The sequence below is a fragment of the Phyllostomus hastatus genome, unplaced genomic scaffold (genome assembly GCF_019186645.2).
Source record: "Phyllostomus hastatus isolate PE091 unplaced genomic scaffold, TTU_PhHast_1.1 phas_scaffold_345, whole genome shotgun sequence".
Lineage (NCBI taxonomy): Eukaryota > Metazoa > Chordata > Mammalia > Chiroptera > Phyllostomidae > Phyllostomus > Phyllostomus hastatus.
Genome location: NW_025334024.1, coordinates 30,203,475 through 30,227,466, shown reverse-complemented (window position 1 = coordinate 30,227,466; position 23,992 = coordinate 30,203,475). Strand labels below are relative to the sequence as shown.

The following is a 23,992-nucleotide window of genomic DNA, read 5'->3' as shown; positions in this document are numbered from 1 at the left end:
GGCAAACAAGGGACAAAGGTCACTCTGTTACCACCACTCATCACCACAGCCACCACCACCACCCAAAAGTCCTTCAAGAGCTCAGTGCAGGACAAGGAGCAGCTCAAATTTCCAAACCCAGGGGGCAACACGAGCCTCGTCCCTGTGTGTGGGGGCTGCAGCCCTGGGCTGGGGACAGCCGTGCCTGCTCCCCACTGGACTGTGCCGCCCGGACACGTGGGGACCCTCTCAGAGCCTCCTCTGTGAGACGGGGAGAACGCTGCCCTGTCTTCCCCCTCGGCGGCTGTCGGGTGCAGTGGCAGTGAGAGGCGAGGAAGTATTTTGCAAGGTGTATTTCACAAGAAAGAAAGGGAACTTTCTCCTGCACCCGTGACAGGTTGGCAAGGCACCTGATTGGGACACGAACTTGTTTTCTCTGCCGGGGATGACGTGGGAGCCTGTGGAGACAGGCTGGGTGCCGGGCATTGTCTTTCCCACTTGTGCAAATAAAATCAGCGTGTGCTCACTTGTGGAAGCCCGCCCTGCCTCCCGGCCCCACCACGACCCTTCTGATCCGGGTAGGGGTGGGGGAACAGCAGGTCACGCACTGACCTTCGGGTGAAGAACAAGGGACTGTGCTTCCGTCATCTACAGGTCAAGGTTAAGTGTGTTTTGGAGGGGAAGGTGGGCCGGTGAGAACGGGACATCGAAGGGAGTGGAGCCCTTGGGAAAGCTAAGCTTCCTGGAGCTCCAGTCGCCTGACCGCTGAGACAGAGGCTGGGAAAGGCCTGGGGGATGGGCAGGGGCCTTACAGGTCACTTCCGCAATCCCACCGCTCGTCTCGTAGGGCAGCGGCTCTGCGTGGGCCAGGAAGCCTTTGCCTGCAGGCTTTCGCCAAGAACAAGAGCTATCCCGTGCTAAGCATTCATTCTTCAGCCAACACTGGCTGCGGGCCTTGACCATGTGGTGGAAACCCTTGGAGGTGCGGGGAACACCACGGACAAGAAACACGCTACCCATGCCCCACCCCCTTGGAGCTTCCATGGAGGTAGACCATAAGCCAGTAAAAAGTATCTGAACCATAACATTTCACAGGCTGGGCAGGAAGTAAGAAGAGGACACGGAGGTGGGGGGAAGCCTCGATGGAGGGAGGGGGTCAGGGGAAGCCTGAGCGCGCGCTAGGCCAGGTGCTGGGCCTCCCATGCTCTCCGCCGCCCTTGCAGGTGTGGGCAGATCTCCCACGTTCAGAAGGGGTGAGAGTGGCGGTCAAGTCCCAAACTCCTAGCGCCCGCGTCCTGCCAGCCCCGGCTGAGCGGCCGCAGCCACCTGGATGATGAAACTCCGGCGGAGGACTGCACCATCTCTCAGCCCGCGTCCCCGCAGGTGCGGGGGGCCGGGAGGAACGCGCCTCCAGGGAGAAGCTGCAAAGAGCTCTGAATTCGCAGAAGGCTGAGACGACGGGCCCCCGCCCGGCCCCCGCGGTGCTGAGCCAGACCCCCGCTCCCGCCTCTACCGGGACAAAGCCGGCTCAGCCCCCCGCCGGAGCCCGACTCGGGTTCCCGCCTCCGGCCCGGCCCCCGATCAGACCAGCGCGAGGCACTATGGGACTTGTAGTTCAGCCGTCCCCCCGCGCCTGCTCTAGAAACGTACTGGAGAACTACGAAACCCAGGGGCCAGCGGGCAGTCCGGGGCGGACTCAACGGCGGTGGGTGTGCGAGCGCAGGGGATCCCGCGGTGCTGGTGCTGGCGCTGCGCGCTGTGCTGCGGATGCGGGCGCTGGAGCCGGAGAGCCGATCCCGGCGTGCGCGCTAACCGGACGCGCGGGAGGTGGCCAGGCGGCGACAGGCACGTTGCACGCAAGCATTGGGCACAGCCTCTGCCATACCCGATTGTGCAGCGCTCTGGCTCCGCCGGGGCGCGGTGGAGGGTCCGACCGCGGGTCCCAGCCGCGGAGCCAGGCTGGCCCCCGTCGCTTCAGGAGCCCTTGGCTGGGCTTGGGGGCGGGCGGACGGGTGCCTACCTTACACTGTGCGCGACGCGTTTCTCTCTTTTTTTTTATGCCAAGGTTTCTCAGAGCGGGTGCGCGATGCAGCGAGCGGCAGCATTGGTCCGGCGGGGCTGCTGCCCCCGGACCCCGGGTCCCTGGGGCCGTTGTCAGAGCAGCGCGGCCGCCGAGGCCCCGGCCGTGCTCAAAGTGAGGCCCGAGCGGAGCCGGCGCGAGCGCATCCTGACGCTCGAGTCCATGAACCCGCAGGTGAAGGCGGTGGAGTATGCGGTGCGGGGACCCATCGTGCTCAAGGCCGGCGAGATCGAGCTCGAGCTGCAGCGGGTGAGTGAGGGCGCCCGGGCCGCGGGGCTGGGGGCCGCCAATGGTGGGGGGGACGCTGCTGGGGTCCGCGCGCCGGACTTCCTCCCAGCCCGCGCGGCTCCTGCCGTCGGCCGGGCTTGAGTTGAACAACACAATGCCTCCCCCCCACCCCTTCGCCCACCAGCGCCCGGCGCTCGGCACAGAGTAAGACCCTCCGTTGCGGTTCACTTGTTGGGCGGCGGCGGTGCCTGGCCCTGCATGTGCGGCGGGCAGTGCGTGTTAGGTGGCCGTCTTCCGCGCTTGGGGACCCGGTGTCCTGGGGGGACGCGGGTGGGGGGAGGGCAGAGAGACAGCCAGGAGCGGTAAAGAGATCAATAGAATTTCAGGCCGTGAATAAGTCCTTTGAAGAAAGTAACATGGAGGGGCGGGGGTGCTGGGGGTCCGGTCGTGGTGGGAAGGGTGATCCCAAGGGAGGAGGGGAGGGCTTGTGCCCCCAACTTTTTCTCTCCGTGTCCAAGACCTTTTGGGTCATTCTGCCAGCAGTGAGTCCCCAGTGAGGCCAGGGCTGGGAGGGCCCTGCCTAGTTCCTTATTTTCGGCTCCCTCTGGAACCTTGGTCGGCGGCCACACTCTGTTCTCTGTCTGAGCACACAGCCGCCCCTCTGTGAGTGGTCGGGCAGCCGGAGACTTGGGCCCTTTGGACCGTGGTAGGGACTTCCTTGGCCTTGGTGGCCAGCTGGCTGGGGTCTTGGCTTGAGTTCATAGCTGTGTGTAAAGGGACCGCACACCCAGGAGTGATTTCTGCCTCCGAGCAGCCAGGGTGGCTGGCGTGGGGGTCACAGGGGTTCCAGTGGGACTTCTAACCTGGGTGGACTTCTGCAGGTGACGTCAGGAGGGGACCGTCAGGAGAGAAGCAACACCTGGGATTGGTAGGCGCTCATGAAAGTCTAAGATAGCAGAATAACCTTGCTTAAGATAGATCTGACTCAGAATGGGGGTGGGGGAGGGCACTTGATCTTGCTCTCGGAGGTACCAGAACTGGACCTCCCGGGGAGTGGGTCACTGAGTGTCCCAGAATGCGTGGCAGGAAGCCGTGATGGGGACATGACGCCCGGCACCCGGTCCCCCTTCCTGCGGGGACTTGGAGAGTTTGATGAGCTGGTGGACTGCTGACATCTCCTTAGAACACCCCGTTCTGCTGACTCAACACGCTGAGCTGGACAGGTCAGGGTCCGCGTCTCCCTCTGACTCCTTGCAGGGCTAAGTTTAAAGCTTGGCACCCGAGGCTGGCTCGGTTTCTCTCCTTCCCTGGCCAGGAGGGGGCCGGGCAGGGAGCACAGGCAGGCAGACTCCCTGTAAGACAAGGCTGGGGTGATTTCTCCGGTGCCAGAGCTGGCTGGAGCTCAGGGGTTCTCTCTACCTTTTGCTAAAGAGCAACGTGGGTGTGTGCTCCGTGCAGCCTGAGGCTGGTTAGGACAGGAGCAGACAGCTCTCTCCTCCGCCTGTGTCCTTTAAGGATCGGTGGGCTGTTTAATTTTTATTCTTTATTTAAAAATTTTAAATTACTTTGGAGAGAAGGGAAGGGAGGGAGGAAGAGAGGGAGAGAAATACGGGTCGGCTGCCTTCCCTGTGCACCCCAGCTGGGGACCGGACCCACAACCCCGGCATGTGCCCTGACCGGGAATCAAACCAGTGACCTGTGCTGGCCTCACGCGCTGGGCTCAGGACCTTAAGCTGCCAAGTCTGGGCGTGAAGGTGTGAAATCCAGGAAGGATTTCCAGCAGGGCACAGCCCGGTGGTTGCAGGTAAACAAGGTTTTTGATTACTGGAGCCGGAAACACCCTCTGGTTTCTGGGACAGAGGCCCCACACCCCACGTCCTGCCGCTGAGTGAGCTGAGGCGGTCTTTCTGTGCGCGCGCCTGCCTCGTCCCGGGCTCTCCCTCCGGCTCGTCCCTTCCCCTTCGCTTCTTCCCCCTGTGTGGGGTCCCCGCTGCCTGGCGGTAGGCGCTGGGGAGCCAGGCCTGGCCAGGCCAGCACAGCCCCCGGCCCCACCCCCGAACCTCCCATTCAGGAGACCAGGGCTCCACTGGGCTGGCCCCGCTGGTGCCCTTCTGAGGAGCGGTGGGGCTCCCCTGGTCCTTTTTCCCCCTTTGTGTCAGCCTGGCTTTGGTTTTCCTGTCCGTGTGAGGAACTGTAGCGACCGAAACTGAACTGCTGCTGTACGGGGTTCGATTTGGTTCTAGATGGGATGGGCAAGTATCATAGGGAACAGGGCGGCGGTGTGAACCTCAGGTCCGTCCTCATCTACGAAAGGAGAGCGGGGGCCTGGAGAACCGGAGGCGGTCCCTGGTGGCACCAAGGCCTTTATACCACCCAGAGTCACCAGGTGCTCTGCAAACATGGGGGCTGACTGGCTGGACACGTGGCTGTGGGTGGCATACCCAACCAGTCCTGTCCTTCTGGCTCCCGTGATAGGGGTAGGTAAGGCTAGGGCGGGCTGCAGGAGGGGCGGCAGCCAGGTGGGCGTGAAAGGGGCCGTCCTGTCCAGCGGTCTGCGGCTCAGGAGGGCAGCTCTGAGGGGAGGAGCCCCTCGGACGTTCAGACCCCCTTGCTCCCTGGGAAGGGAGCTGCGGCTCAGAGTTGAAAAGACCTGCCAGCCCGCCCACGTCTTCCCTCGCTTTCCCGGGGGAGGGGAGGGGCGGAGGTTGGCCCAAGTGGAACAGCTTTGCTTCTGCTTCTAAAGAACGAGCAGTTGAGGCAGAACCTCCCTAGCTGGAGGGACAGGCTGATCCCTGCAGCCGGCGTCGCCTGGGTGACCCTCCCTGGCCACGGAGGTGCCTGCTGCAGGCAAAGAACTGAGACGGGGAGCCCCGGGTGGGCCGGCAAAGGAGGCGAAATCTCACTGGCCATTTTCCGCAGAGTTCAGGTGCGACTGTACAGTCAAGACCTTCGTGGTGTCGCCGGGCCTGTGGGGAGGGCCGTGACCGCTCTCCTGTCCGTCTCCCCACGGAGGGCCGCCGGCCCGAGAGCCTGCGGCCTCCTCCCTGACCCCTGCTCGAGCGCAGCGGTGGGAAGGGGGGCCTGCTGGGCAGGAATGCGTCTCAGTGCCCCACGGGGAGGCAGCCCTGGGCAGGCTGCGTGCGGGCAGATCCGACGGGTGGCCTGCAGGATGCAGGCAGGGTTCAAGGGCACCACGTGCTGCCCGGGCGGGCCCCAGGGGGCGAGGCTGAGGCCTGGGTGAGCCCACGAGGACAGGAGTCTGCCCTGTACCTGCTCCTTTGTGTGGGGGCCTTTGGTGGGGCTGGCTGGTCCTGTCATTGGAGAGCCCTCCAGCTCGCCCGTCGTGGCACCGAGACCCAAGCAAGGCACGTTCAGGGCTCCCTGCGGGCCGGCCCCGAACTGGCCAAGCGGCACCTCAGACGGGACGGCACAGGACAGGACCCCCCGGGCCCCGAGCCAGGCATTGTTCTCTCCCAGCAGTGGGCTGGCCAGGGGCCCGCGGCTCCAGGCTGGTCCCTGGCCCTCGCCGGGACAGATGCGCTCCCTGCTCAGGACGGATTGGGCCTCGGCGGTCAGTGTGCCCAGCTGCCGGCCTGGGGGCCAGTGCGGCCTCGTGGACGGAGGGTCCGTGCCAGGAGCCCGGGCCAGGGCCAAGGGGCGTGTCGGGCCCACCCCTTCGCACAGCGGCCCCTGTCAGGCCCGCGTCCCCAGCCTTCTTGGCTCCTGCCCGCGGGGTGGACTCTGAGCCACACGCCCCGCAGCCCGTCTCCAGGGGGCCTGCTCTCACCCCGTGGCCTGGTCCCAGCAGTGGGCGGCACCGCCCCCGGCCTTGGCCTTCAGGACGCTCTGGCTGCTCCTCCCTGCCCCCCCTCCCCCCAGGACATCTTTGCTAAGTGGCCGGCCCTGAAGAACTCGGCAGAAGGGCACGAGGGGATGAAAAGCCTCTTTCCTACACAGAAGCATAGCGTTTGGAGACTCACCAGGCCCTATTTATGAAGGTCCAGGGCCATTTCTGGGGTGCCCTCCTCAGCACTCCCCCCTCCCCAGGCCTCCTCCAGAAGCAGCTGGGGAATTTCTACGAGGGAGGGGCTTAGGGGTGGACACCGGATCAGGAACACCTGATTGGCTGCTGTTTTTATCCCTTAAGCCCCCTGGTTTATACTTAAGGTGTATGTTACTGAATTGAAAAGGGAAAGTTTTCTAAAGTTGCCTTTACTCCCAGGTTGTGAGAAATGGAGAAAAAGGCTAGTGTTAAAATGACAGAATTCCATCGTTAAAATTCGTACTTAGGGTGCCTTTGGGGAAAGGGCAGCGGAGAGGGGAAGGTGGCCCTCCCCCCCCCCGCCCCACGCCCCTTGGCACTGCCACCGCCTGGCCGCACCCGCCTCCTCCCACCACCCTGACCCTCGAGGCCCCGCCCCGGCGCAGCTCTGCAACATGCTGGTGTCGGAGCCCTGCCGGGCGATGTTCGTGCTGTTTCATGCCAGCTGCGCCGGAGGCCCTTGAACCTGCTGATTCTGACTCTTCCAGTGGCCCCTCCTGGACCCACCGGGGAGCACGTGTCCGGGTCCTGAAGCCCCCCCATCCGGGCCCAGGTGTCTTTGTCACCTACCAGCGATGTCGTCCCTGGGGGCTCTCTGGGGTCTCTTCTCTGTGCACAGGCGGTGGCCTCGGTTTTGCTCCTCAGCCAGTCTTTTCTTCCTTGATGCTAAAAAGAGGAGAAAAAAACCCAACAATGAAAATCCGCCCACGTTTTCCATTCTGCAAAGCTGAGGGTGCACGGGCGGGAGGGGCCCAGAGAGTCCCTGCCGATAGGAGTTTTCTGGGAGAGGGTGTCTGCAGGGCCTGGCCATTTACCCAGGTGGGAGCGGGAGCTGGGGGGATCCTCTCCCGCGGACCTTGGCCTCCCTCTGCCACATGTGCCCAGGACCCTCGGTTCAGCGTTGCTCTGAGGCCGCCCTGGGCTGTGGGCCTGCGGCGGCCGCCGGTGCTCCCGCCGCCCAGGAGAATTCTCCCAGCCTTTTTGGAAAGCGGGAGACGGCGGCCTGGCGGTCAGGGAGGCTGCTCTTGGGGTCCGGCTTCCAGCCCAGTGCTCGTATTTATCCTTTATGTGGCCTCAGGCGAGTCTCTATACCCTCGGCAGCCTCGGTTTCCTCATCTGTAAAACGGGGTTAACACTAATTCTTCCCCACGGGGCGGCCGTGGAGGTTAAGTGGGACCAGGCTGGGCACCGCGCCCCACACCTGGCGAGGCTCAGAATAGGGCTGCTTATTAATATCCCGTGGGAACCTCTCGTGGCCTCCGGAATCCGTGGTCTGAGTGTCTGAAGTAACCAGCTGTCGTCTTCCCTCTGCTCAGGGTATCAAAAAGCCGTTCACTGAGGTCATCCGTGCCAACATCGGGGACGCCCAGGCCATGGGGCAGCAGCCGATCACCTTCCTCCGACAGGTGCGCTGGGCCCTGGGAGGCAGCAGGCACCAGCGCCCCACAGGGAGGTGCCTCGGAAGCGGCAGCCCCTGCAGACCCCACGTCCCAGGTTCACTCCCTCGGCCGCCGGCGTGCGAGCCTCAGGCCCGTGTGGCAGGGTCCGGCTGGGGGCCTGGCAGCAGCCTCTTCTGTCCCCAGCTCCTCTGGTGACAGCCTACCCCAAGCCCAGGTCACCCTGCCCCCCAGTCTCCCCTTCTGTGGCAGGGAGCCCAGGACCCTCCTTCTTACCTGCCCCCAGCGCCCCCAGGACTCAGGGTCGCCCTGCCCAGGGTTCCTCGTGCCCCTCCCGGCCCCCCAGGGCGGAGGGTGCCGGGAGCCCAGCCCGCACCTCTGCACCCCCAGGTGATGGCGCTCTGCACCTACCCAAACCTGCTGGACAGCCCCAGCTTCCCGGAAGACGCTAAGAGGCGAGCCCGACGGATCCTCCAGGCCTGTGGCGGCAACAGCCTGGGTGAGGCCCCGACCTGCCGGGCCCCGGAGGGCAGGAACCAGCCAGCGTGTCGTCCGGGCCTTGGCCGCCCGAGCATGTGGGGGTGCTGGCGTGTGGGGGTGCCAGCGGCGTGCAGAGTGACACAGAACAGCGTTCCTCTTCCCGCCTGGCTGCCAGCCTCCTGGGGGCCGAGCCGCTGGGGGAAACGCCGTCTTCTGGAGGGTGGGGACACAGTAGGCGTAGCTCCCGGCTCGGCCGGAAGGGGTTTTGCCCCAAGAGCCGGCTGTGGCCCAGCCCTCTGTCCCAGGAAGGGTTGACCAGCCACCAGCCTCAGGACGGTGGCTCTGTGCAGCGCTCCCTTCTCCTCGCTCTGCGGGTCCTGCTTATCCCCCCGAGTGGCCTGGCTGTCCGTTTTTGGGGGGAGGGTAGTGCTGTCACATGCCTCTGACCCCCTTTGGGGGCCTTCCGTGGTTCAGACCCTGCCGCCCACGCCTCACTCCCCTCTGCGGGGAGCCCAGCCCTGCGCAGCGCCTCCTCCCCGGGGCTGGCTCGGCCCCCGCAGATGTGAGAATGGCCTTCCCTCCCCGCCGCATGCTGAGACGGGCTTCCAGCCTGTGGACCTCGGCTCTTTGTTCTCGCTTCCCAGCTGCCTGCTTTCCTGTTTATTTTCGCCCCATCCCTCCGCCTGGCGCTCACACAAGGCACCCGGCGTCCCCCGCCCAGTGGGGAGCAGTTGCCCTGAGAGTTTTTTTAGGGCCCATGCCTGCATGTCCAGGAAGGTGGGACAGGGTTTCTTGCGGTGTGCTCAGCAGGGGGAAAGCCACCCTTGGCCTCTCTGTCATCATCCTGCCTGTCCCCTCCCCCTTTTGCTCTGTCCCTCTGTCAAGAAGCCTGGGCTTACCTTCCTGGCTGTGGCCGCCTGACGGCCCTGTGACCGGAGCCCTGTCCCTCTCGGGTGTGGGGCGGGCCGCGGGGGAGGAGGCGCCCTCGCGGAGATGCACAGGAGCAGCAGGCGGTGGTGGGAGGTGGCCGGGCTGCGTCTGTGTGAAAGGACAGCCCTGGGGAAGTGAGAGGCCGGTTGGGGATGGGGCCCCGTCTTTAGGACAGACTCCCCAGCAGAGACTGGAGGCTTTGGGGGATCCCTGTGATTTGTTCAGTAACAGGACGGCAATAGCTAGAGGGCTTGGCCTGCAGGAGCAGGGCCTGGCCTGCAGGAGCGGGCCCTGGCCTGCGGGCAGGGGCCGGAGGTCAGGGGGGCGGAGAGCCCGGGGCAGGGAGGCGGCTCCATGAGGCCGCCTGGCCACCAGCACCCCACCCCGAGCGGGCACCTCCGCTCTGACCCCCAGCGTCGGAAACTGGCTCTGCCTGCGCTTGCATTTTGTATGTAACTAATGGTCCTGATTTTAGTCCTAAATGCACAGTGCTAACACGGGGACGGTAGGGGGTTGTGCCCGGCAGCCCCGGGGACTGTGCTTGGTTTTGCTCAGGGCTGCGGACTCCTGGGGCGGGCGGGTGGTGCCATTCTGAGTCGACCCGTTCTCCAGGTCGGGGACCACATGGAGGCACCGGGGGTAAAACACAGCAGCCCCAGCAGTCACGACTTGTCAAAGAGTGCACAGAAACCCCAGCAGGGCAGGTGTCCCGGGGGTGGAGCCAAAGCCTAGACTATGCTCGACCTATGCTCAGTGGTCGGTGAATATAGGGTGGAAAGTGAGCGGAGGAGTGGATGGCTGGGTGGGTGGGTGAACAGATGGGTGGGTGGGTAGATAAGTGGGTGGGTGGGTGGATAAGTGGGTGGGTGGATAAGTGGGTAGGTGGGTGGATAAGTGGGTGGGTGAACAGGTGGGTGGGTGGGTGGGTGGATAAGTGGGTGAGAGGACGGGCGGATGGTGAGGCCCAGGTGGGTGGTCGAGCAGTTGCCACAATTCCAGAGCTTAGAGTAGGAGGAGTTGGGTCCCACTGAGACCCCGCCCCCATTAATCCCATGCACCATCCCAGTGACACCCCGCCTCCGGCCACTGCCGTGTGTGCGGCCCTGCAGGGTCTTACAGCGCCAGCCAGGGCGTGAACTGCATCCGCGAGGACGTGGCGGCCTACATCGCCCGGAGAGACGGCGGCATCCCCGCAGACCCCGACAACATCTACCTGACCACGGGAGCCAGCGACGGCATCACGGTACACGCCGGGGCGGCTCGCTGTCATCCGCTGCCCACCCGCACGGGGACGGCATCGCACGTTAGGGCCAGGCCTAGCGGCCTGCTGGCGGGGGACAGGCCCGGGAGGCGGGGGTGCCCCTAAGCTCCTGCTACCCTCCTTCCCCTGTCCTTGCGTTGTTCGTCTTCGTGAGCCTGGACGTTTTTGCAGCCTCGGCTTGCCGCAGGGCGCACGCTGCGGGTCCAGCCAGAGCGGTGCACGGGACCCTTGGGGGCGCCTGCCCGGCCCATGGTTTGGGCGACCCTGGCCTCTCTCCCCCTCAGCACGGCCGTCCGCCCGTCTGTGGGCCTCCTCTGCCAGGCAGCGTGCTGGGAACTTGAAAGCATTTTAATTAGCTTGTTCCTCACCGCAGGCCTTTTACAGACGAGGACAGGCATCCCAGGGCGCTGCGTGCAGCAGGGGGAGCTGGGGAGAGGCAGGGGCGGGGCCTCCGTGAGCCGGGACGACTTCTCCGTTGCAGACGATCCTGAAGATCCTGGTTTCCGGGGGCGGCAAGTCCCGGACGGGCGTGATGATCCCCATCCCGCAGTACCCCCTCTACTCGGCGGTCATCTCGGAGCTCGACGCCGTCCAGGTGAACTACTACCTGGACGAGGAGAACTGCTGGGCCCTGAACGTGGAGGAGCTCCGGCGGGCCTTGCGGGAGGCCCGAGGCCACTGCGACCCCAAGGTGCTGTGCATCATCAACCCCGGGAACCCCACAGGTCTGCGCTCCCCTTCCTCGTCGCTGTGGGGGGCGGGTGGGGGGCGGCGGGGGCGGGGGTGCTGGTGTACCGCCCACCCGGGCGCTAGAGAGTTAAGAAATGCCGTGGTGTGACGTCCTCTGGCCCCCGGCCGCCCAGTGCATGTCCAGATTTGCGAACATGAAACCCCTCCCGCTGGCCAGCGGCGGCGGTGAGCCCGGGCCGGTGCCGTCCCGCTTCTCGCCTTCTTCGCGGTCTCCCCCTGGAGGCGTCTCGCGCACAAGCGCCCCCATTCATCCTGGGCCTCCCGCTTGTTTTCCCGAACCCGGTTCCAGAACGCGGGCGTGTGCGTTTTCTGGGTGCCTCAGACGCAGCCCGGCCGTGGACCTGCAGGCCTGGAGAAGGAAATGCCATATTTAAAGCAAACAAACAAAAAAACCTGTCCCCCAAAGCTGAAAATCACTCCTAATTTTGCATATTTTTCTTAAAAAAAAAGAAAGGAAAGAAAAGCGCAGCCCTGCCCGTTGTGGTCTTTCTGGGCCGCGGGGTCCCTGGCGCTGTTTGGACGCCGTCCGGGCGCCGAGAACAAGGGCTCCTCTCTGCTTTGTCGAGAGAACTGGGTCAGGGCCAGAAGCGCGTTGGAGTCGATCGTGGAATCTGCCTGTGGGGGACGTCCGCCGTGCCCCCATCTGCCGGGATGCCGCGTGCGTTCTGGGGCAGAGGCAACGGGCAGCTGGCTGTCGCGGGTGCCTTTGCACCCGCTCCTGGGGGACCGACCCGGTGAAGACCCCAGCAGGTGGCTGGCGGAGAGTGACAGCGAGCCAGCCTCTCCCTCCCGGCTGCACATTAGCATCACAAAGGGTGCTTTTTGAAAAGGCCGCAGCCCCAGCCCCGGATCTCTGGGGAGGGGGCGCAGGCAGCTGTGTCGGACTGGAGCTGGTGGAGAGAGGAGGCCCTGGGCCCGCCCCTCCCCCAGATCCTCCGCTGTGATTGGCCGGGGCAGGCTGGAGAGCTTGCGTTTCCCACCAGCTCCCAGCGGAGGCTGCCGGGCACCCGGCCCCGCCCCCGCACCTCGCAGTATTAGCAAGTCTTAGGAAATTGTCCGCAGGCCAAGTTTATGTTCAAGGGCAGATCTTCCGGGGCAGGTGTTTACATGGGTCTTCGCCGGACTGTCTGGGAGGAAATAACTGTTTCTTCTTAGACTGTTTTAGCTCAAGGTGTTGTAGCTTTTATAAAGAGTAACTTTATGAGCCGGCAGGGGCTTATTTGCTCTCCGGCGTCTGAATGAGTGAAAATTGGGCAACTCTTGGGAGAAGGCGGCTGGGAGCACCCAGGGCAGCCACCCCCCCCACCCCCCCCCCAGAATCCCAGGGCTCGGGGCTGGCTTCACAGGAAGCCTGCTGGCATTGTTCTGCTGGACACAAGTTGGTTTCTTGGTAAAGAAATTGCTTTATTGCTTAAATAGTTCAAGGTTGAAATACAAGCTGAGTCACCCAACACCCTTATGAGATGCAGCTGTGTAATTTTTCAGACATTCTTGCATAGACAAGAATGTGGGTATTTTTATTTGTAACAAAAGGACAACATTCTCGATACACTGCTTCCCATGAGATGTATACATATATGCAAACAATACACGTGCCCATGTATGTATGTTTGTATGTACTTACTGCCCACGTCAGGCACAGCCACCAGGGAACGCCGGAGTCACTTTGGGTGAGGTTCTGACCCGGGGAAAGTGTGAACAGCGTTACAACCTACCGTCTGGTTTTGTTGTGTTTCTTTTAGGCCAGGTGCAAAGCAGAAAGTGCATAGAAGACGTGATCCACTTTGCGTGGGAAGAGAAGCTCTTTCTCCTGGCTGACGAGGTAAGAGCCGCCGCTGCCAGCTGTCCCCCGCGTGGCCGGGGCGCGAACCCAGGCTGATGGAACTTCCCGGTGTTGGAGGGGAGGCCCCGCCCATGGGTGAGGCTGCGACCTCAAGCGTCCCTGCTTGGTTCGGACTCAGTGACGCATTTCAGAAATCTAACCCAAACCACTTCGACTCTAAAATGAAAAGAAAGGCGGGCTTACAGGTGCAGGGCTGGATCCCGACTCGAACCACATCTCAGACCCGATTCTCTCGCGTTCCTCCGGGCACACACGGGCCTGCCTGCCTGCCGGGTTCCCAGCCCGGAAGGGGCGTTTCCTCCTGGCGGCTCCAGCAAAGGTGTCAGGATGGAGACTCCCTGGTGCGGCGGGGGCCACACGGCGCGCGCTGCAGCCTCCACTCACTGTGGTCCGGCGGGGGTGGCCAGGGGCAGAGTGACCAGGCCCCGAGCTGAGGGGAGGCGGGGGAGGGGGACCCCCGTGGGCAGCGAGAGTGGGGGCTGGGGGGGAGCACAGCGCCGCGAGGGCGGGGCCCTGCGTGCGTCCGCGCCCGCTGCGTGCAGAAAGGAGGGGCGTCTCAACGAGCCGCAGCTGCGCGGGGAGGCCTGGGGGGCCCCGTTGGCGCGTCATCTCACGTCGGGGTGGTTTCTCGTCTGCCCCAGCGTCTAGTGCACGAGCTTTGTTCTTTGTTCCTTAGTACCCCGTTCTCTCCCTCACACACACACACTCACACACGCACTGCCCACCCCCCTGCGGCCGTGATCCATGGCACACGGGCCTTCGTTTCCGAAGGAGAGGGGAGGCGGCAGAATGAGCGGGGGATTTCCTCGTGCCCTGGCCCGCCAACCTCCCCGCTGGGTCTGGGGGGAGGGGGCGGGGCGGGGGGGGGCGGACCCTGCCTGGCCTGTTGGAGGTGGATCCGCCTGGGCCTCCCACGCCCGCCCACCGACCCACCGTGCTGGAGAGCCTCGGTTTCCCTGGCCTCCAGAGGGGCGTGGCAGGTCCACCCCCACGGCAGTGGGTGGACAGGAGAGGAGAAAACAGGCGTGGGAGCTGCTCACCGTCACGGTCTAGTGGGGGCCCGACGGAGAAAGTGGACAGGGAGACAGAACAGGTCCGACCTGGGCAGGGGCCGAGGAGGCAGCGCGGTCGCTCTTCATCAGGGAGGGCAGGGCAGGGCAGGACGGGGACCACTCTCGGCACCAGTGTCATCGCGTCACGCTGCAGGGGGAGCTCCTGCTCAGGCAGGCGGGCGTCGTCCGCACTGTCATGGGTCACAGGTCACGGGAGGTAGAAAGGCGGTCAGAGGACTGTGGGGGGGGGGTAGGGGGAGACGTCGCTGCGCGTCCAGCCCGGGCACCCCCCGGTGCGGCGGGAGGCAGCGTGGAGCCCTGAGCCCGCCCCGCCCCGCCCCGCCCCGCAGGTGTACCAGGACAACGTGCACTCGCCGGACTGCAGCTTCCACTCCTTCAAGAAGGTGCTCTCCGAGATGGGGCCCGAGTACTCCGGCAACGTGGAGCTCGCCTCCTTCCACTCCACCTCCAAGGGCTACATGGGCGAGTACGTGGGCCCGGGCCCTCCTGCCGCCTCCATTCCCCGCCCGTCCGCACCGGGTGAGGCGAGGCGGGAAGGCCCCTCTTCCAGCTGCATGCGGGAAACCTGTCCGGGACACCAGCCCCTGTCTGCTCGCCTCGCCACGTCCGGCCCCCGGGTTAGAGGGGAACCAGGCTTTGCGGGCGAAGCTGAGGGCGCCTGATGGGGGGCGTCGTCCCGCCCGGCGCTCTGCGGGCGAGGGCGGGGGGCGGGGCCGCAGCGAGCAGTCGCCCGTGAGAGCTCCATCAGGCGTCATCTGGGGAAGGAGACAGGGCCCCGGGAAGGGCCACTGACAGAGCTGATTCGGCTCTGAAGGGTTTTTTTTTCAAAACTCATAGATTTCGGTTTATTTGCACATGAGTTGACGCTGCATCAGTCTGGGCCCTTTTAGCGAGGAGTAGCAGAAACTCAGCTGGCACTGGCCCCCACCAAAAAGGCTTTTTTCGTTTTTCATCTACGTTAGCCAAGAGTCCAGGAGTAAGGTTGAGTCCAGGGCTTAACAAAGTCCGTGGGCTCCTGGGTCCGCCTCCTTCCTTCGCCTGGTCGGCTCTGTCAGCGCCGTTCCCCCTCCGCTGGCTCTGCTTGCGGGCAGCAGCACGTTCCAGCACGAGTCCCAGGCTGACGACCCCAATGACTCTCGCGCCCCTGGTGCAGGGACGCCGGGCCTGAGTCTGTGCCGCTTTGGAGCGGGGGCTGGTGTGCTAGTTGGGGTTTGGGCTCAGCTGCTACGACAAAGAGGCCCCCAAATGCAGGGGCTCAGACAAGAGGAAAGAGTGTCTGGGACCCAGCAGTCCCAGGTATGGGGGTGTCCGGGCAGGCTGTGCCCCACAAGGTCATCCATCGAAGGGCAGGCCGGGGGGGCGTGTATCTCTGGCTGGGAGGCTGCCGCCCCAGTGTCTCCTCACCTCGGGAAGAAAGGGAAGGAAGAAGAGCGAGCGCGCTTCCTCCTTGGGGGGAGGAGGAGGTCCTGCAGAGCCTGCACAGAGCACTCTGCTCACCACCCCCGGCCAGCGCCCAGCCACAGCTGGCCGCCCAGTGTCGGGCGCAGGGAGGGCTACAGAAGCTTCTGGTGGGTGGGACTGCGCTCAGCTGAAGTCGTCTCCCCCCCCAGGTGTGGCTACAGGGGAGGCTACATGGAGGTGATTAACCTGCACCCCGAGATCAAAGGCCAGCTGGTGAAGCTGCTGTCGGTGCGCCTGTGCCCGCCCGTGTCCGGGCAGGCCGCCATGGACATCGTCGTGAACCCCCCGATGCCCGGGGAGGAGTCCTTCGAGCAGTTCACCAGGGTGAGCGCCGTGGCCCCCAGCTCAGCTGGGGTCCCGAAGCCAGCCTCTCTCCAGATGGTTCCTCTGGGCGGGAGCTCCCCCCGGAGGTGGGGTCTGAGGGTGTGGCTGGTGCCCACCTGTGGATGTGGGGACCCTCCTCTTCTCCCCCGTGGGCCCGCGCCCGAGCACCAAGGGAGTGGTCCAGGAGGGCCGGTGGTCCCACCCTCCTCCCCAGCCGGCGTGCTCACGCACACACCCTCAGCAGCCCGCGATGTGGGGAGAGGCTGACGCCCGCCCGTGCCTCTCTGTCCCGTCAGGAGAAAGAGTCCGTCCTGAGCAACCTGGCCAAGAAAGCCAAGCTGACAGAAGACCTGTTTAACCAAGTGCCCGGGATCCACTGCAACCCCCTGCAGGGGGCCCTGTACGCCTTCCCTCGGATCTTCATCCCCCCCAAGGCCGTGGAGGCAGCTCAGGTCGGGGCGCCGGGCGGGCTTGGCTCTCTCTCTCCGGGCTCACTGGGGGCGGCTTCTTGCCCCGGGGCTCTGAACGTGGGGGACCCTCGGCCAGATGGCGCGTACTGCGTCAAGGTGGCAGCCCCCAGGCCAGCCCTGCATGCTGCGCTGTGGGCCCCGGGCGAGGGGTGTTGACTGGGGCCCTCCGGGCGGGCACGCAGGCAGGACTCGATGCCTCTGACGTGGAGTGCAGGCCGGGGCAGCCGCGGGAGCCCCTCCAGTGCCCCCTGCCCGGGCGCCGCGGCCTGGAACCTCGAGTCTCGAACTCGCTCAGATTCTGACTCGGGTTCAGGAAGTGTGTGCAGGTCCGAGGGTCCGTGCTTCTAGCCACTTCCCAGGCGGTGTGTTCCGCAGACCCTGTATCAAAGATCGAGTATTTCCGAGGGTTGTCCTCAGTCCCCCGTTAAACATTCAGAGACTGTCTGCACCCCCCACACCTACTGAAACAGAATCCTGTGTCAGGGCCTGGGAACCCACGTAGCAGGTTCCCTGGGTTGTGCAAGCCCAGGGGTGAGAGGCATTGTCCACAGTGTCCCCAGCAGCTGGCTCCCTCCAGCCCCCGGGTGCAGACCCAGGGCCCCTGCCACCGGGGACGTGACCCTGTCCATCATGATGTCAAGCTGCCTGGCCCTTGGCCGCGCCGTCCTTCCTGCTGCAGCAGCCGCAGCAGCGCCGGCCTCCAGCACTGCGCCTTGTAGGAGGGGGTGGGGACGGCCTCGACGTGGGTCGGAGCCTCTGCTTCCACTGTGCTCGCTGGGGCTCTCAGTGCCCGTGCTGCGCCTCTCGGGAACCCTGAGCCCCGCCCTGCCCCCGCAGGCCCGTGACATGGCGCCCGACATGTTCTACTGCATGAAGCTCCTGGAGGAGACCGGCATCTGCGTGGTGCCCGGCAGCGGCTTCGGGCAGCGGGAAGGCACCTACCACTTCAGGTACCACCTCCGGGCGCCGGGGGCTGGTCCCAAGCACCGTCTGGCTTCGGGGATGGAGACAGGAGCGCCCCAGCCTCCTCTGGGCAATCCACCCCTTTCCCCTGCCACTGCCCTGGCACCCCGTCTGCCCTGCAGAGCCAAGCTGGGACCCTGTGCCTGGGTCATCTGCAGGGCCACCTGGTCCCCTCCACTGCCTCCCTCCATCACAACCCAGGTGGAACGGTTGCAGCGGTGTTTTCTTTACTTCCCTGCCCCTTCTCACCCCCACGATTGCGTGTCCAGCGTCCGGGGCTCAGCAGCGCGTGCGCAGCAACCCTGCCTGCTGAGGTCCTGCTTCCGAAACACAGGGGGACCCGCTGCCCCTGTCCGATGTGGACCCTGGGGCTGAGCGGGCTGGGGCCGCGCCCCGGGGCTCCCCACACAGCCGGGTCTGTTCGGGACAGCGCCTTCCCTGGTGTCCCCTGCACAGACAGTAAAAAAAAAAAGCATTGTGAGCTTAGCACCTGGAGGCCAGTCTCCACGCTGTCCAGGCCACAGGCGGCATGTCCCCGTGGACAGACTGGTCATTCCACCCTCCTTGTAGGGTCCCCCGGGAGGTTCAGGGGTCAACCTGAAAGCCACCTTTAGGGCTGGGGGTGCTGGAAAGCCACTGACAGTGCTGGAGGGTTGACTTTGTTACCATGGCAACTGCGGGCTTCCTCAGGTGGGAGAGCTGTGCGTGGAGGCTCTCACTGTGGGGATTTGCAGGCCTGTCTGGCAGGAGTGACATCTGTGTGTAGGCAGTACATGCCCCGGAGATGTTCAGGACCCCGGTCCGTGCTGGGGGGGCCTCTGCGGCAACAGCCCAGGGTTCTGTGCCCCTGTGCGGCCGCTGGCTCCTCGCTCTTGTTCACGTGTGTTACTCGGGTCCCCAGTGTGTGCACGGGAGAGACGACAGTGCCTGGAGCCATGTGGGGCTGCAGCCATGGCCCTGTGGTGGCCCTCACCACCCTTGTCCCGTCCCCATGGCCGCAGCGGTGGGGGTGGGGGCTGGGCTGTGGGCTCCCCTCAGCCGGAGCCACTCGCGCGCGCAGGCTGACGCCGCTCTCCCTCCCGGCAGAATGACCATCCTGCCGCCCGTGGAGAAGCTGAAGATGGTGCTGCAGAAGGTGCGGGACTTCCACGTGCAGTTCCTGGAGACGTACGCGTGAGGGCGCTCCGCCTTCCCGACGCCCCACGCTCCACTCGCCTCCCCGGCGACGCTGCCTCAGGCCTCGCGAGGGACCACGGTCGCCTTCATCGCCACGTGGCCCCAGGGGACCTTTCCTTGTGCCTTGCTGTCGGGAGCAGCTCTCCTCCGAGCCAATGTGAATTGCGGATATCCCAGAAGCCCGTTTCTTTTTTTTCTTTTTGATGCAACCAAAGTAGAGGGAACTCGGCCGGCCGGTGTCCTCTGCCTCTGGTGGTGCTGCTTGTGGAAGGTTCGCGTGGGGTTGGCAACCGCCAGGCTGCGCTGGCTGAGACGCTGCAGCGCTGGAGGAACAGGATGTTGGGAAGCGCGTGGCTTAGCCCTGGAGAGGACTGGAGACCCCGCGTCCCCGCCCGGACCTGGGAAGTGAGCCCCTCCGCGGCTCGGGAGCCCAGCCCTCACTGCAGGCGGGCCTGGAGCCCTCCGCAGGCCCAGAGGGCCCCTCCACCCACCAGGGGCAGCCTCCCACGTTTCAGCCCAGAACGGCGAGGGCAGCAGCACACGGCGCGCGGGGGACGCCGGGCTGGGTGGTGGCGGGCACCGGGGGCCACGGCCAGTGGTTTTCTTGTGTCCTGCAGGGGACCTCTGGGTGTGAGCCGGGCTCCGAGTTGAACCAGGCAGTGAGGACCCCGAGCACACACGAGGGCTTTGGGGGCGAAGGGCCCTCCGAGCGAGCATGCGTAGGCTGGGGCAGTGGGTGCGGCCCAGCGGCAGCGGAGGGATTCTGCCCCGCGGGCTGGGGGACCGGCCCTGCTTTCACCCAGCATCCGTTCTCTCCCGGGGCTGGAGGGCTCCTTTGCACACACCGCCCCCTGCTGGCGACAGCAGGAACAACGAAACACTGACACCGTCCTCATGACGGAGCGGCGTCCCCAAGGACTTGACAGTCACCCCTGTCCCCATAGTGTCTGTTGAGGCGTTTCACACTACAATCTGGCCCACCTCCTAGCCATTAATCGGCCCAAGTGCCTGGTAGCTCGGCCGCCGTGGAGAGGACCTGCGGCCAGTGTGAAGTGCACGCGGGTGTTTCCTCCACCCCTGCTGCTGGGCCCTCCCAGGCCCCAGACAGGGGTCCTGCAGCGTCCACCCCCTCTCCGGGCCGAGGGGTACCCTCCCCCGAGCTTGCAGCGGCCCCGGCTGGGCAAACCGGGCCAACCGGGCCTGGGGTCCACCCACACTCCCAGGGAGTGGGTGCCCCTCCCCCACCGGCCTAGGGGACCCAGCAAGTAATTGTCACAGCCCGCTGGCATCCCAGTCCCCGTGAGCAAGGCCGCCACCCTCTCGAGGGACAAAGGGAATAAATATGTGGGGACTTGTCCATCCTTAAAGAAAACCGAGACATTGCACTTGGGCTCGCTGACCGATGGTACGAACGCCAGCGCCGTGAGCTGTCTGGGGGAGGAGCCGGAGAGCAGGGGCTAGTCTATTTTTATATCTTTTGTAACCATCGGTTTTCTCACGGGGCGGGGAGGGTGGGCGAGTCTTTGTAGTCTTAACAAGTAGATTTTTTTTTTATATAAATCTCTTGAGATTATAAGTAACCCCTAAAAACTTTGCAACGTTTACATGATTTTTAAAAAGACGCCGTATACACTGGGTTTGCTTTTAAAATAACAATAAAAACCTGATGAGGGCCGCTGGTTTTGGGGAGCTAACCTCAGGAAGGGGCGCTGATGACGACAGATTTCACTGATTTTTATAGATGCTGTTCTGGTGCCTTGCTGGGGCGCCGCCACAGTGGAGCCACATGTCATTTGGGGTCGCCCTGTGAATGCACGCACGTAGAGGCAGCCGCCCCGGGGGGGTGGGTACTGGGCTGCCCGAGGGGGTCTGTCCCCTCACCCCCAACCGGGGCCGGGCCGGTTGTCCCAGGGCGTGGATTCGCAGGAGGAGCCGGCGGGCCTGATGGCCACTGTTTGGTAGTCTGGATTCTCGCAGGCGTCTGCTGAGTGAGGTCCTTGACGGCGATCGTTCTGCTGGGAGTTTTGAAATAAAATACACGTCAGACATGGCGACTGAGCTTTACTTTCCTTGTGGTTTACATGTGAGAGTCAAGTGGACACACTGACTGTACGTCTTCATTGGGTAACATAGTTCCAGCACGACGAACACGTCCCCCCCAAACGCCGGGGCAGTGGGTATGCAGAGGTTGTGTTATTTGGGTTCTGTGCATGTTTTCACAGTGAAAACGTCCTGAACTCCCGCTGGCCTCAGAGGCAAAGGAGACCATTATCTCCTGTGGAGCTCGCATGCCGTCCAGGCGGGTCTGCAGGCGCGTGTCTTCGAGGAGGCAGCAGATCGGACGTGGCTTCTGTCGTGAAGGTCACACGGCTCTCGTCGCCACGTTGTTTTTTAACGGCCGCACCCATCCTGCGCCCTGAATCGGGGTGATGAGATTCAGCGAGGGTCATTCGGGTCATTTCCAGCTTCTCACGCTCATACTCCATCTTTCTACAAAAACGGTCTTGTGCGGGGTCTTGCTGACCAGCCAGCACTTCCCAAGGTCGAAGGTGTGTCCAGGCGAGAAGACGGTTCGGCAGCAGGGGAGCTGGCCCCTGCGGGACCCCCACCGACCTCTAACGTAGCAGCGAGCCCACCTCGAATGTTTCAGCGTGGGCCCCTGGGCACACCGCTCCCGGACAGTGCCCGCTGCCCAGTGCCTCTCACAGGGCGGACGAGGTGGGTGCCCAGACACTGCCCGTGCCAACTCCGTGCCTGTCAGCGTGGAGACCGCCCTAGAGGGCGGGGCGGACGTGCCCACCGCAGCGCCATGGGGAGGACTGGCTTCCCCCTCTCTGACTCGCCGGGCGGGTAGGTGCTGCCCCCTGGGACAATCTCTGCACGCAGCCCGGGCAATATTGCAACCTGCAGACCGGCTCAGAGAACTCCGTCTGACTCCTTCCCTGGTCTGCAGGGAAGGAAATGGAGACACTGAACAGGTGACGTGCCCCAGAGGTTGCCGGGATCCTAATTCCAGGGTGCTCAGGCCTGGGGCTGCCCCACGGATCTGTCAGAAAGGGTGCTCTAGAGGTGACCTCCCAAGGTTTCCGTTGGTCACAGACAACAGTGGACAGGGACAGAAGCGCCAAGGCCAGGAGTGGAGGCGACACCAGCTCTGCCCACCGCCCACGTCGACAGTGGGTGCTTCTCAGACACGCAAAACGCTCCCCCTTCCAACCAGAGCCCTGCTCCATGCAAATGCGGGCACTGCCCAGGCCGGGCCAGCTAGGGGAGAAGCCCAGGGACACTGCCCGCAGCAGCAATTGTTCCGAGGATGGTGCCGACTGCCGTCAGGCCGATGTGATTCCGGCCCAGGCCCTTGGGAGGACGTGGGGAGAGGGGAGCAGCTCTCGCAGGCGTCGCTGGCATGAGTGAGGCCTTGGTGTTGGCACTTGAACTGGAATCCTCTCCGCACCAGGTCATGGCCGAGACCTCTCTGAATTCCTTCAAGTTGCTGAGGTTTGGCTTCCGTATCTGTCAACTGGGGCGACGCTCTCACACATGCAGAACACCCAGCACCCCGCCCGGCACATGCCTGTCGTTCCGTGACGTTCCTCGGCCGTCACGAGGTGCGGAGGCAGCACGCTTCCATCTTGCCAACCTGTCGGTCCCCAGCATCACCGTCCTCTCTCCACACACACGGGGTGGGGGGGAGGGCACGATCGGCGTGGGGACGCGACACCCACGCCCCACGGACATACCGTGGAACAGGCGCTGCGCGTGGCCGTCCCCAGTCCGTGACCAGTTACCAGGCGGGTTCGCAGCGCCCTTCCTTCTCCCACACGCTGTCGCCGGGGACAGCGACGACCACAGCCCCGGTGCTGCAGGGTCTTCACGCGACCCCCAAAGCGCGAGGGAGGAAAGAAACGTGGGTGACTCAGACCCGCCGGAGCCCGCGTGTCCAAGGTGCTCCCATGCACAACGTGCGCCTGTGTTTTCGGCCCAGACTTTCAGGGGGGAAAAAAATCTTCGTGATAATTTTTTCATCCCATTATTTATTTATCTGTGTTTAGAAACAAACCTAATGATCGTATCCCAGGGTATTATTTTGCATGCGGATATCATTCATGCTTTCTAGAGTTACCCTTTCAGTGCATAAGCATAAATACAAGAATTAAAAATATTTACGTAGGTACAGGATTAGTACTACCCACGTATAGTGTGCGTCCTTGTTTTCCCCTCAAAAGTCTGGGCAAAAAAGTGTGCATTGTACAGGGCAAAATACGGTAGGTCAAAATTCCCAAAACATTCGTGCGTCTTCCCAGGACACCCTCAAGGAAGACAAGCCACAACGTGGGGGACAGCCGTCTGCGAACCACACGTACGGGGAGGGGTAAGCAAACAGCACGGCGGAGCCTTCCGGTGCGGGTGAGCCTCACGCGCTGCGCTGGGCGCCGCCTCCACTGCATGAAGCTGCTCCCCGGGCGCGTGGGTCACAGGTCCATCACCCGAACTGAGCAGCCGCACCAGCGGCTGGCAGACGGTGGGGGCCAGGTTCCCATCTCACCGAGAGAACTGCGCACTGACTCACGCAGGCAGGACGGACGGACGCCTTCCTCACACGTGTGGAGTCGACAAGCGGCATTCTGTAAGGTACCTGGGCTCCTCAGAACCGTCCAGGCTGCCCGGGACACCGTCCGAGGGCCACGCCGGCCCGGAGGAGTCCACGCAGCCGGGACGCAAGGAGACCGGTGCCCTGGAACAGAAGGAGGGAAAAACTGAGGGGCTCTGAATCGAGGGTGGGGAAGGACTCGGACAGACGCCTCTCCAGAGACCCACAAACGGGCAGAAAGCCCACGGCAAAGACGCGGTCACGAGGGACATGAAGCCAAACCACGGGGCACGCCCTACGATGATGGCGCTCACAGAAAAGACGAGGTCGGTGTCGGCGGCGGCGGCCTTGTGCTCTGCGGGCGGGACGACAGAGCGGGGCAGGCTCTCTGAGGGCAGAATCCGGTGTGTGTTCTGGAAAGCTGACGGTGCCCGGGGGACCCAGCGACTCCACTCCCGGTGGGCACCCAGACCCGCAGACACGCCCGCACAGACACCGGCACACGACGGCCCGGCAGCAGTCCACAGCAAAGCACGGCTCATAAAGCACAGGCACACACGATCACGGGGACGAACACTGGGCGTGACTCAGTGAACTTGGAAGGCCACGCGTGTTGTCAGAACTCCGTTTCACACCGACTCTGCGGGAGGCAAACCCTGGGTAACAGGAACCGGACGGGGGCGCCCCAGTCCAGGGGAACGGACAGGGGCGTGAGCGCTGGAGTCCGATGGATTCGGGGCTTCTTTCCCAAGGCGACGACAGTGTTCTGGGCAGCGGTGATGGCCGCAGAACTCTGGGAGTGTGCCAACACCACCTCGAGTTGTACACCTTAAAGAAAACACACACGTATGTTTAATGCATACAAATCACATCACAGGGAGAGACCGTCGGTGCTGGCCACGCCATCGACGCGCGCTCCCCGAACGGGCGCGCCGAGTGAACCA

At 64.1% G+C, this 23,992-nt stretch overlaps 1 protein-coding gene across 1 annotated transcript; it reads left to right on the top strand.

Moving 5' to 3' along the window:
- The first annotated feature begins 1,683 nt into the window (after window positions 1-1,683).
- GPT2 (glutamic--pyruvic transaminase 2) lies at window positions 1,684-20,508 on the top strand. The gene is made up of 12 exons (XM_045819014.1): window positions 1,684-1,824; window positions 2,045-2,308; window positions 7,646-7,735; window positions 8,117-8,225; window positions 10,246-10,379; window positions 10,879-11,122; window positions 12,890-12,969; window positions 14,393-14,529; window positions 15,674-15,848; window positions 16,145-16,300; window positions 17,156-17,268; window positions 18,368-20,508. Exons 2-12 carry the CDS (start codon window positions 2,066-2,068, stop codon window positions 18,456-18,458), a joined length of 1,572 nt encoding a protein of 523 aa, XP_045674970.1. The 5' UTR covers window positions 1,684-1,824; window positions 2,045-2,065; the 3' UTR covers window positions 18,459-20,508.
- The last annotated feature ends 3,484 nt before the right edge of the window (window positions 20,509-23,992 follow it).